Source organism: Lissotriton helveticus, chromosome 9 (assembly GCF_964261635.1).
Source record: "Lissotriton helveticus chromosome 9, aLisHel1.1, whole genome shotgun sequence".
In the NCBI taxonomy this organism is placed as follows: Eukaryota; Metazoa; Chordata; class Amphibia; order Caudata; family Salamandridae; genus Lissotriton; species Lissotriton helveticus.
This window is the reverse complement of record NC_136070.1, coordinates 953713755-953726544: the sequence shown is the minus strand read 5'-3', so window position 1 is coordinate 953726544 and position 12790 is coordinate 953713755. Positions and strand designations below refer to the sequence as shown.

Below are 12790 nucleotides of genomic sequence, written 5' to 3'. Positions count from 1 at the left end.
TCAGGCTCTGATTCCGATCTTTCAGCCTTTATCCCGAGTCTCGGTCAGGTTGACACTGCGGCTCCTGGGGCTGATGGCCTCCTGCATCCTTCTGGTGCATCACGCCAGGTAGCGGATGCGGGCTCTGCAGTGGGAGCTGAAGTTTCAGTGGGCACAGCATCAGGGCAACCTGTCCGACCACGGAGGGCACTGCGAGCCAGTTGCAGTGGTGGCTCACGAACCACGATTGGGTCTGTGGCAGATCTCTCTCCCTTCCCCAACTGGAGCACGTAGTGGTGACAGATGCATCCCTCCTGGGATGGGGGGGCCACATGGGAGAGAGGGAGATCAGAGGCCTCTGGTTTCCGGCGGAGTCCCGGCTCCATATCAACCTTCTGGAGCTGCGGGCGATCCGTCTTACACTGAAGGCATTCCTTCCCTCTGTTATGTTATGTTATGTTATTAGGTGATTTGTATAGCGCTCAGCTACTCAGACAGAGTGTCCCGGCACTGACAGACCCATATAGCACAAAAGGAAGAGACAGATGAAATTACTGGCTGAAGAGCCCAGCTCTGTCCGGGGAAGTGTAGTGCAGGTGTTCACGGACAACACCACCGCCATGTGGTACTGCAACAAACAGAGCGGGGTGGGGTCGTGGACCCTCTGTCAGGAGGCTCTGCTCCTCTGGACATGGCTGGAACACCAGGGCGTCACCCTGGTGGTTCAACACCTGGCAGGTTCCTTGAACGCCAGGGCGGACAAACTCAGCCGCAGGTGCATGATGGATCACGAATGGCGTCTGCACTTGGACGTGGCGCAAGGTCTCTTTCAGCAGTGGGGAGAGCCTTGGTTAGATCTATTCGCCACGAAGAGAACGCGCAATGTCAAAAGTTCTGCGCATTGGAATTTCCAAGGCGGCACTCGCTCAGAGACGCTTTTCGTCGTGAGTGGAGCTGCGGTCTGTTGTAAGCCTTTCCGCCTATATCACCTCTGCCCAGAGTGCTGAAGAAGATCAGGCGAGACTGGGCCCAAATCATCCTTGTGGCTCCAAACTGGGCACGAAGATACTGGTATCCCGAGCTACTCAGCATGTCAGTCGATCTCCCGATTCGTCTGCCTCTTCAGGAGGACCTTCTGTCGCAGCAGCAGGGGACGGTCCTCCACCTGAAACTGTCCAGTCTCCACCTCCATGCGTGGAGATTGAGCGGCGACAGTTGAGGCCATTTGACTTGCCTCCTGAAGTCTGTGATGTGATTCTGGCAGCCAGGCGTCCCTCCACAAAAACGGTATACGCCTGCAGGTGGAAAGAATTTGTGGCATGGTGTACAGCGAAGGCTGTGGATCCACTCTCTGGCCCCCTTTCAGAGATTCTCCTCTTCCTACTGCCTCTTGCCCAGCAGGGCTCTGCTCTGGGCACTGTCAAGGGCTACCTCTCGGCCATTTCAGCCTTCTTAAGGCTTCCTGATCAGCCTTCTCTTTTCAAGTCCCCTGTTATCAATACATTCTTAAAAGTCATCACACACATGTTCCCTCCTGTTCCCTTTGTGATGCCTCAGTGGGACTTGACCCTTGTTCTGACTTTTCTGATGTGCGCTCCCTTTGAGCCACTTCATAACTGTCCTCTTCGTCTTCTACCTCTTACAACTGCATTCCTGGTTATCATCACCTCTGCCAGGGGAGTGAGTGTGCTCCAGGCTCTATCTTCAAAACCTTCTTTCCACTCTGTCCATCCGGACAAGGTTGTTCTGAGGACTCGTCCTTCTTTCCTGCCCAAGGTAGTCACAGCCTTTCTCATCAGGCAGTCCATCACCTTCACCCCACCTTCTTTCCGCCTCCGCATTTCTCGAAGGAGGAAGAGAGGCTCCACCGTCTGGACCCAAAATGTGTGCTCTCCTTCTATCTAGATCGCACACGCCAGTTCCGGGTGGACGACCAGCTCTTGTTGGTTACGTGGGCGCTAAGAAGGGACGGGTGGTGGACAAGCGGACCATCTCTCGGTGGGTCGTCTTGTGCATCAAGGTTTGCTACTCTTTGGTGAAAAAGGAGCCTCCTGTTGGGCTGCACGCCCATTCCACTCGGGCCACGGCGGCTACTACTGCCCTGGGTCGGGGAGTCTCCTTGCAGGACATCTGTCAGGAGCTACTTGGGCCTCGCTGCACACGTTTGCTAGGCACTACTGCCTGGACAGCCAAGTCCGGAGAGATGGCTTTTTCGGCTGTTCTGTTCTCCAGGACTTTCTGGTGTGATCTTGGTTCGCAGACCCACCTCCGGGGTTGGTATTGCTGAGGTATCTAATCTAAGGTAAGGAATCTAACACAAACGTGTTTCTTTTGGATGTACAAGTTACTTACCTTCGGTAACGATATATCTGTAAGAAACATTAGTTAGTGTTAGATTCCTTGCCACCCCACCCATCCTCCCCGTTCTGCGAACCAATATCTAGGGTTAAGGACATCCCTTTCAGGGCCCTGGTTTCATGGCACCAGTGTTGGTTTCTATCATGGCTCTGCGTTACTGGCGCGGAAAGCTATGTACAAAACTGACGTCAGCACGTGAGGGCGGCATCTAAGTACTCCGACGTCATCCCGGCGATCACAGCGCCGATAACGGACGCGGAGCTGCAGACGACGCCTAGCGACGCGCAGGGGTACTGCTGACGAAAACTTTCCAGATCCAGTCTGATGCCTGGGGATATTCTAAGGTTAGGAATCTAACACTAACTAATGTTTCTTACAGATATATCGTTACCGAAGGTAAGTAACTTGTGCCTTACTTCTACATTACATATGATGCACCATAGAGTGTTCACTTGCCACTCCATACCAGGGCCTGTTTAAGGGTGGTGCGGCCACACTGGACGCTGACTTTGGTGGGGAAGGGGGAGGCACTGGCCTCAGGAGGGGGCGCTGTGTTTCGCAATAACTTATGATTAAAAACCAGCTAATGCAGAGTTCCTTGTGCGTCCAGATTTCAGGCAGCAATAAAAATGTAAGGATAACTCTTATTATTAATCTTCCTGCTAGAGGGAAGGATTGGAGTTTTGATTCACCTCAAAGTAGCACAGGGGGTTCATATGCCTGCTGCAAAGAACAGGTCTATATTTAAAGTGGATAGCCAAGTGGATTAGAAAACCCAGCATTTACCAGCGCTTTAAAACAAATGAAATTTATGCAAGAGAAGGGCTATGGAGGGATGAGAGGCCCTTTTGCCGAGTGGCAGGCAGTGAGAAAATCTGACTAGGGGGTCGTGGGGAAGGCGCTGAAAACGATTGTCGCACCAGGCGCCACTAGTGCTAAAGCCGGCCCTGCTCAATACTTACTCTAACCTGCTGTGGGGCAAACAGTCTAACATGGAGTCTGTGCCCACGCGCATTGCCTTCTAAGTGTGGAGCAGTAAAAGCTACCAACAGATTCTTACAGGGCAAGTAACCTTTTTATTTATTCTTCAATGCGGTCTGATCCTGCACAGCCTAGGGAATGTATGTTTTATTAACTATATGTTAAACACTACCTCTGTGTACCTTTTCTTTCCATAGGTGAAAGCACCGGTCTTGTTAATGTTGGGGGAGCAAGACCGACGAGTACCTAATAAACAGGGCATTGAATTTTACAGAGCTTTGAAGGCCAGGGGTGTGACCGTACGGTAAGCATTATTCCCCTCAAATTCCCCTCCATTACATTTTTTTATTATTTTTTTTACATGAAAATGCTTTTACTTTTGCCTTATTGTTTAAGGTCCTTATGAAACAAAAGTTTATTCAAAACTCCATGAATCAAAAAATGTAAACCACTGATAAAATACCTCCTTCATGTAATAGTATGAAACATGCAGATTTCACAGAAAATAATTCTGGTAAGCCATGATGAAATAAAATAGTGGACCATGCATTGCTTTACTGGTCACGGATGGTCACAGAGCTTACATTTTATGGGCTTTGGGAAGGGTGCAGTGAGAATATGGTCACATGTCCTTGCCAGAATAGCAGAGGCTAAAGGGTCCTCTCCACATTTTTATGTTTTTTCATATCCCAAATAGGTCAACTTTCCTTTTGGATGACCACTACCAAAAGCTATACTGGCATAAAGCAAGATTGTGTGAGAGAGTAAACCGAGAATAAAGAAACTAATTAACTTTTTTAATAACTTCCCTATACATAGAAAACTTATTTTTGTATTTGTTTTTTACCTTAAAATTTGCATTGTTTTACTCTACCTTATGGATAATCTTACGGGTTGATTTGGTCAGTATCAGAGGACTGCTTCCAATGCAAGCCAGTAATAGTCACTTTCAGAGATGTTAAGGAAGTACGCGAGCTAGTAGAAGGTGAATCTGGTGATGTACAATTCAGGCCAGTAAACAAATCATAAATGTAAGGATGTGAGTGTGTGCATATTTGTGTCACCTCTCTAATCAAGCCTGGGCATCTTTGTAGCTATTGTTTTACTACAGAGCTTGGAGGATAAGCAGAATGTGAGAATTCCGTTTTTTTACACCTCCTTCGGTAAACATTAACTGCCAAGTACTAGACAGTTGAAAACAGAAGTGTCATAATTATGGTCAGTATTTGACACTTTGCAGGTGAAGCTCACTTTTTTCTTCCCATCCTATGTGGTAACTAAGTTAGGGGATTTGTGGAAACTTTACTCTATCACCACAAGACATATAAGACGACCGTAAGTAAGTAAATTTTATTTGCACAATTATTTAAAATCGTTGCAATATACACACTCTGGGATAACCGTTAAGGACTAAAAGTTTTCAAAAAGGAAAAGAAATATAAAAATCAATTGGAAGCAAAGAAATTACAAATTAAATTAAAAGAAGCTCAATAATGTCACTGGGGAGAAGGGAATTCAAGCTTTAACAAAGGGCAAATTCGGAGAATTGATTTCTGTAATAAATTTAACAAAACGAGCCGCCAACTTTGGTGAGTCTCCCTTCATGCATGCGTAAAGTGCTTCATGGCAAGTCCTGATGTTAAGAAGGAGCCAGATTGGACGCAGCCAGAAATTTCTTTGGGCTCGGAGTATTCGGCAAATGCACAGGACATGGATAAGATTTTTCTCGTCATGTTTGCAAAAGCGGCATTGGGAGGATGCTTCTTTCCTGTATCCTTGGCCAAACTTGTATGCCATCAGCGGGATTAAACCGAAGCGGAATCTCATTAATTGGAGTTTTATGTGGACTTTCACAGAGGATGCAAGGTAGGACGGAAGGGTTTTCGGAAGTATAATTTGGAGGCCCAGGAACCATGAAAGAGCTGGTTGACCCGTTGCTCGTCAAGGTCGTTGGATAGACTTTTTGCTTGCTTAGATAAGAGTTTTGTTTTCGCCTCGATGGGCAGCGGGGATAGCCATATGTCCTTTGCTTTGAGAGATTCGAGGCATGACATCAAATATTTATTCCACAATGTTTTTGGGTTGCTGAAGACTAACCATAAGCAACTCTTTAGGGTGTGAGGGCTGGCTTGTTTAGTTTTTAAGCAATAGCTGATGTAACGTGCACTCATAATCCATCGCTGGGTGGATAGCAAGAATTCTTTTCTAATTTGGGCATGGGCGGTTGGATTAGGTAGTCGGAAAACCCTGCGATAGCAAGACGATTGCGCTCTGTCCAGCCAAATATTCATTTTATCCGTAAAGATTATTGCGCCAAAGGAGATTGTGGGGAGTAGTTTTGCAGTGATCAATTTTATTAATGGTGCTAAATCCTGGGAGTGCAAAGTACTTTTCGTTCTTATGAAGGCCCCTTCTAGGCTACGAGCAACAGCCTGCATTTCGGTTATGTGCGCAGTGGATCTCCCTTTATGATCGATCCACACGCCCAGGTACTTATAAGCAGTGACAGTTTCCAGTCTCTTCCCTTCTATAAACCACGTGTTCTTTTTAGTTTTTCCAGAGGATATTATCATTGCTTTGGTTTTGGGGAGATTAATTTAGAGCATGTTCATATTGCAGTACTGAGCGAGGGAATCAAACAGTCTTTGGAGGCCCCACCTGGGTTTGATCTAGCAGAATGGTGTCATCCGCGTATTGCATAGTTTGAATCTTTCTTGATTCTATTCCACGAGTGCGTGACAACCATTCGGGGAGGTCTGCGAGATACAGGTTAAAAAGCATTGGTGCAAGGGTGCACCCTTGTTTTAAACCTCTGGTGGTATAGATTTTGTTAGAGGTGGACCATCTCGATGTGACTCTCACTTTAACCGTGACTCTTTAGACAATAGGTAACAGGTTCTGAAGTTTGACTTTCTTTTATAAATATGCACTGGGTCCTTTTGATCCAAGAAGATGGCTGGTCCTATTTCATGCAGTATTACATTGGAGCACTGAACGCATCTGCTCACCGGTCTGCATGGGAGCTGAGCAGATGCAGGCACCCTGGGTGTAAGGAGCAGTAGCGATGTAGGGTGCCATTGGCTACTGCCCAGGAAGGCAACTGCTAGAGGGGATCATAGTGGGCTTTCAAAAAGACTGTCCAGAGCAGCATGGTCTAGTGCATGGACCTAATTTGCTGTGGTTGAAGGCTGTCCTTCAGAGACGGCTGGTGTTAAGGCACGTTGCCCTACCACCAATGGCAAGGAGAGCAAAATGTAGATTTTTATCAGCCTTGATGGACAGAAAATCTGGATTTTATTAAAGACACGGAGGCTAATAATATGCAATCCTCTTTATTGCGCCACCCACAGCAGCATCTTCAAATAACATAGAACACAACAAAAGTTCTTTAGAACATTAACAAAGAGCCAGAACCGCCTTGACTCTACCTTCTTTTTGTGCTGCAGAAAATAATCAAAGGCTTTATGAGTCCAAATTAAAACCAGTAAAAAAATAATCGAAAAAGCATAAACTCCTTCTTCTTTTTTCATTGCTGTCCACGAGCTGAAAAAGAACAAACAACTGTTACCAACAAGGGTTGGGAGTGGAGGGATACTATTAGCCTCCGTGTCTTTAATAAAATCCAGATTTTCTGTCCATCAAGGCTGATGAGGCTAATATTATGCGAGTTCAAAGCCTCTCTATCAACAACGAACATGCATTAATCACAGGCTTAAAATAAAACTTCATGAAAATAGAATCATTGGACCAATCTGCACACCTCAAAATATCATGCAAAGCGCCTCCAAGCATAAATGCCTTTGATGACGAAGCACCTCTCACAGAATGTGCACCAAATCTACTCACATCAACACCAGCATTCTTCATCACTTCCTTCACCCATCTTGCTAAAGAAGGGTTTGAAACAGATTTGTGAGGTTTCCTATATGAAATTAACAACTGATTCTCATTTGTAGGACGAATACCTACAGTCCTCATCTCATATTCCTTTAAACAACGCACAACACACAACCACTTATGTTTATCAAAATAAGGCTAAAAAATGCTATCTGAATTAGTCTTAGTTCTTCTACACCGATAAAAACAAACACCTTCAGGATTAAAAATCCTTGCCCCCTCATCCAAAGCTCTAACATCAGATACCCTCCTAAAGAACAATAAGCACAGTAACATAGTCCGCTTTCCACTCAAAACTCTCAAATCTAAAGCACTGTTACTTCCCAAACTCTCTAAGTACTCAAGAACCCTTGAAACATCCCACACTGAAGAATACCTCTCCATAGGTGGTCTCACACTCTTCATCATTCTTTTTACTAGATGATTTTGTCCAACAGAATACCATCAATCAATTCATCACCAGCTGCAATAGCTAATCTATGCAAATTAATAGTTCTATATGCTATCCCTAAACTAAACAAAGATGTCAAATAATTTACCACATAAACTACATCCACTGAAACGGGATCATAATTCCTCTCCACACACCATCGTAACCATTTCTGCCATGTCAATCTATACATCTTCCTAGTTCCCTGAGCCCAGGATTGTCAAATAAGTTGAGAAGCCTCATTCGAAAGTCCTGGCATTTCCCAGACTCTCCTGAAATTCTCCATGCCATCAGACTCAACTGACCTGAAGTTACCAACACGTAGAACTCTCCTAAAGCTCCTCTCAGAATGCTCGGAAAATTTGGAAGAAGGATTGGACAATCTACCGACATTTCTAAGAGGATGGGATGCCAAACTTGAGATTTCCATATAGGAGTTATAAGCACCACTGTCTCCTTCCACTGCGTACCATCAAAGTTACCCTGGTTATCAACACAAAAGGAGGAAAAGCATATGGACGAAGACCCCTCCAATCCTGCCTGAAAGCATCTATCCCAGTTGTTTCCAGATCTGGACGCCAACTGAAAAACTTCAGCAACTGAGTGTTCCATCTGTTTGCAAACAGATCTACATGGCAAGAACCCCAAATCTCCATTAACCTCCAAAACACTGACCTCTCTAACATCCAATCGCTGGAATCTGTTTGATTTTTCGAATACCAATCCGCTTGCACATTTTTCTGACCTGGCAAATACTCTGCCTGAACCGAAATGTTCTGGTCCAGACAATAAGTCCAAAAAACTCTTGCCAGATCCGCTAGGTCCCTGGATTTCGGACTCCCCAACTTGTTCTCATATCTCACTGCAGACACATTGTCCATCCTTAGCAAAACTGAACATTTGGCCTTGTTCTTCGTAAAACTCTTGATTGCAAATGAACCTGCCAACAATTCCAAACAATTTATGTGCATATGACTCTCCTCTACAGTCCACATTCCTCCTGTCGAGCTTGCACCACAATGTGCCCCCCAGCCAGTTAAACTTGCATCCGACTCTATTATCAATTCCGTATTTACTCTGAAAATTGCTTTCCCATTCCCTGCCTTCATATTCTTCAGCCACCAGTTTAGCTCTGATCTTGCCTCTCCAGAAAGAGTAATTTCATACCGTGCCTTAAATGACTGCCCTTCAATCTCTGAAGAGCACGATAGTTCAAAGGTCCTGGAAAAATAGCTTGTATCATTGAAGATAAAAGACCTTCAATCCTCGCCAACATCCTCAAAGAGATAACATTTCTGGACAATACCCTTCGAATTTCCTTCCTTCTTTTCTTCATCTTGTCTAAAGGTAACCTCAACTGACGCCGAATAGTGTCTATCATGAAACCTAAAAACTGAGTTTCCTGATTTGGAGTTAAACATGACTTTTCTCTGTTTGTTTACAATAAATCCTAGATTTTCCAAAAGATTCACAGCCAACTTTGTGTATTCTTCCACTGTCCTCTTCTCCTGATCCATAATCAATGTCATCTAAATAATTTATCACACAAATTCCTCTTTCTCTCAAGAATGCAACAACTGGACGAAGCATCTTTGTAAAACACCAAGGGGCCAACGAAAGACCGAATGGGAGACAAACCATCTTCCATAACTTTCCTCCTCATCTGAACCTCAGAAATTTTTGATGCTCTAACCATATCGGAATTGTGAGATATGCGTCCTTCAAATCCAATCGAGTCATCCAATCTCCTGTCTGAAGAATATCTCTCAACATATGTAAACCCTCCATCTTGAAATGATGATGGTACTCTACCCAATCATTCAGACTCTTCAAATTTATTACCGGTCTCATTGTTGCTTATAAACCCCTCACACGTTTCCAATTCCTCTACAATCGCTCCTTTCATTAACAACTCCTTTACTTCTTTTTCCACCAATTCTGACAGCTCTGAGCTGAACTTGATCATTGGAGGACAGTGAAACTGTATTGGCTCTTCTATGAAGTCTATTCGATAACCCAAAACCGTCTGCAACACCATAGGATCCCTTGTTAACACACACCAATTCTTGTAAAATTGGGTAAGTCTGCCGCCCAATTCTACATGGATAACAATAGGGTTTTGCCTTACCTGACCTTCTCGGTCTTCTATTTCCCCTATAACTTCCTCTCTCCTTCTGAGGATAGAATCCTCCAGGTTGATATCCAGTCTGTTGCTGATAGTTATAGTTGAAATTCCTGAATCCTCTTGCAAACAAGGCCCTTGTGATTCCTTGACCACGGCCGGGAAAATGACCTCTACTTCTCCCGGCCCTTCCGAAAACCTGACAGTCAAAAACTTTCTTAATGTCTCTTTGAGATTTCTCCAAAGAACTGAAAGCACCCACATACTTTCTCATCTCTTCAATAAAAGCTTCTCCAAAAAGCATATCCATTTGCATCAGATCCACTCTAATTGTTGGCCAATTCCACCAACTTAGGATCAATTTTTAAGAGAATGCTCTTCCTTCTTTCAACTGAAATGGCGGTGTTCGTGTTCCCCAACAAACACACCGCTCTCTGAATCCACTCTCTTAAGTTAATCTATGTCCAGAATTTTCTTATCAATATAGGCCTCCTCAGCCATATCAAAAAATGTTGTTAATGGTCCTGTTAGGTCAAGCAACCTGTCCTGACACATCTTTAACCCTTTATCCAATCCCTTCTTTGGATCCTTACCACCTTTTGCCACAAATGCAATAATTTTGGCATCAAGCTCAGGTGTCACAGCAATCTTATTTGCAAACTTGGTCTAGGACACTCAGAACAGAGTGTCAACCTCACGTCCTTTGGCATTTGCTTTCTGAGCCACATCTGGACATTCTCTGCAACATGCGGAGCCGGGCTCCATTCAGGTGATAACGGGTGCTTAATCATCATAGGATCAAACATAGACTCCCCTAAAGGATCTATGACTCCAGCACTCTCTTCTGGTTTCTCATTCGTCTTGTTCTCAATGTTTTTAACCTTATCTACAATCTCAACATCTGAGTCAAGATCTGAAGAACAACTTAACTCTGTCTGCACTACCCGAGGACTCATCACATAACACGGTAGTATGCCTTCTACTACCTAGACCTCTTTCTAGGTCACCATGTGTGTCCACGACACCTGCTTGTTTTGCATGATTTCGCAAAAAACCTGAGTCTGGGCATGCAGCTTTTGCTTTTTTGCTTTTCAAACCATCTGAATGCACAGTCTTTCTCTTCCTATTCACTTTTCCACCTTTCTTTTCCACCTTTCTTTTCCAAAACAGGTGCTTCACCAGCTGACCAAAAATGTTCCTCCTGTGTTAAACCACTACTTCTCTTAAATTCTTCAAATTTAGTATCCATTCTTATATCCAAATCACTAGCAAACTTGGATAACATAAGAGTAATTCTCTCCTCCATATTTAGACTTTCCTGTGTCACAGCATTTCCTTCTGCCATTTTTTAAATTCCCTAATATAAATACTTCCTTACTAACTATTCTATACCACTTAAAAAACTCAAACTTAATAATCACAAACTAGCATCCCAAAAATAATATTCGAACTTAAAAACTTTGCTTCCACCCAAAAACTATTACTTTGAACTGCGAAGTGCTAAATAATTAAGCGCTCTTAAATGCGCTCTTTAAATCACCGTTCCGATTGCTACAAAATCAACTTCCCAGCACTCCAAACTCCTCCGACTCTCTCCGTATAAAATTCACGTCAGTTTGCTAGACGCATACGTCACGAGTGCATGCGCGAGACGTCGAACTCTGTGCATACGTCAACACGCACACACCCTGACGATCCTCTCAAGGCTTCGTCGAAAGAATGGAACCCCCTTACGTAGAAACACAACGGTAAGCTACCGTTCCTGCTGATCTCATTCGAACTGTTTTAAACCGCCGATATTCATAATTAAGCCTCTAAACTTAATCCTACTGTTTATTTCCATTCCAAATAAACATATACTTAATATACGCACAATCTCCTTTACGAATATTCTACCTACTTTAAACAATCTTCTACGTAAGATAAAATCGAAATCCAAAAAACGAAATTTAAAACTCCTTTCCTCCTTCAAAAGATTGAATCTAAATACCACTCGATCTCCGCAACTCGCCAATGATATATTCCTTAATCTGTGCTGCTCACATATCACCTTTCCTCTTATTTCTGTTATTCATTGACTTCTTTAAAATACCTATAAACTCGGACACTCATTACAATTTTCATGCGCACGAAAGAATTATCTCATTCAATTTGAACTTCCATCCCGGATTTCACGTACACACCACGCTGCTTCACCAAGTCGCCCTGAATTAAAAGCAAAGGTTAACTGATTTAAAATAAAATTTTCAAGTTAATAAAAACAATCTCTCTTTTCAAAATCCTAAATTAAAATCATAAACCTATGTTAACATTCACGTTATCTTCTTCTTAACACCATACAAACAAACTCATACAAACTGTCATTTTAAGAGAACTTTAAAACATGACTTATCTTATGGGCAGCAGCAAAAAAGAAGGAAGAGTCAAGGAGGTCTGGCTCTTTGTTAATGTTCCAAAGAACTTTTGTTGTGTTCTATGAAGATGCTGCTGTGGGTGGCTCAATAAAGAGGATTGCATAATATTAGCCTCCGGTCTTGCCATAAAATTCAAGCAACTCGTGGTAAATAAAACAGCTTTATTTTTTATTTTATTTTTTTTAATTGCTTTCCTTTGGTGAGGGATTGGTGCTAGAACTGGACAGCCCTGAGCATGTGTGGAGCGAGGAAAGCTTCGCCCTGCAGGCACAAGCCAGGGCAATGGCATCACAGTGGTGGTCATAAAAATGTTTAGCAGTGCTTAATGTATATGCATTTGGGCATTTATAGCTCTGTCCCAAGGTGGAATCAGCGAAACTCCATTCAAGCAATGGGCTGGGGTGGAGCAGGCCGATGAGGACAGTGAAGGAGTGGGTGGTAACCAGCAAAATGTGGACTGCCCCTCCTCCACTTTCACCCACTGCTGGTTTGCTTTTCAAAGCTAATGGGAAGGCTGGAGCAGGAGTACCCAATCTTGTGAGCCTGGCTTTCAGTTTCATTAGTTGGAGAAGTGATCGAAAGCATGTTGTGAAGAGTAAGAACTCATCG

General features: G+C 43.7%; 1 protein-coding gene across 3 annotated transcripts in view; it reads left to right on the top strand.

Annotated features, from left to right (window-relative positions):
* LOC144782069 (acylamino-acid-releasing enzyme-like) overlaps positions 1 to 12790 on the top strand; it is a 500573-nt gene that overhangs the window by 461775 nt on the left and 26008 nt on the right. For all 3 annotated transcript variants that reach the window (XM_078661213.1, XM_078661214.1, XM_078661215.1), the window contains one exon: positions 3516 to 3622. In XM_078661213.1, the coding sequence (XP_078517339.1) occupies positions 3516 to 3622 (107 nt within the window). The remainder of the gene's footprint in view (positions 1 to 3515; positions 3623 to 12790) is intronic.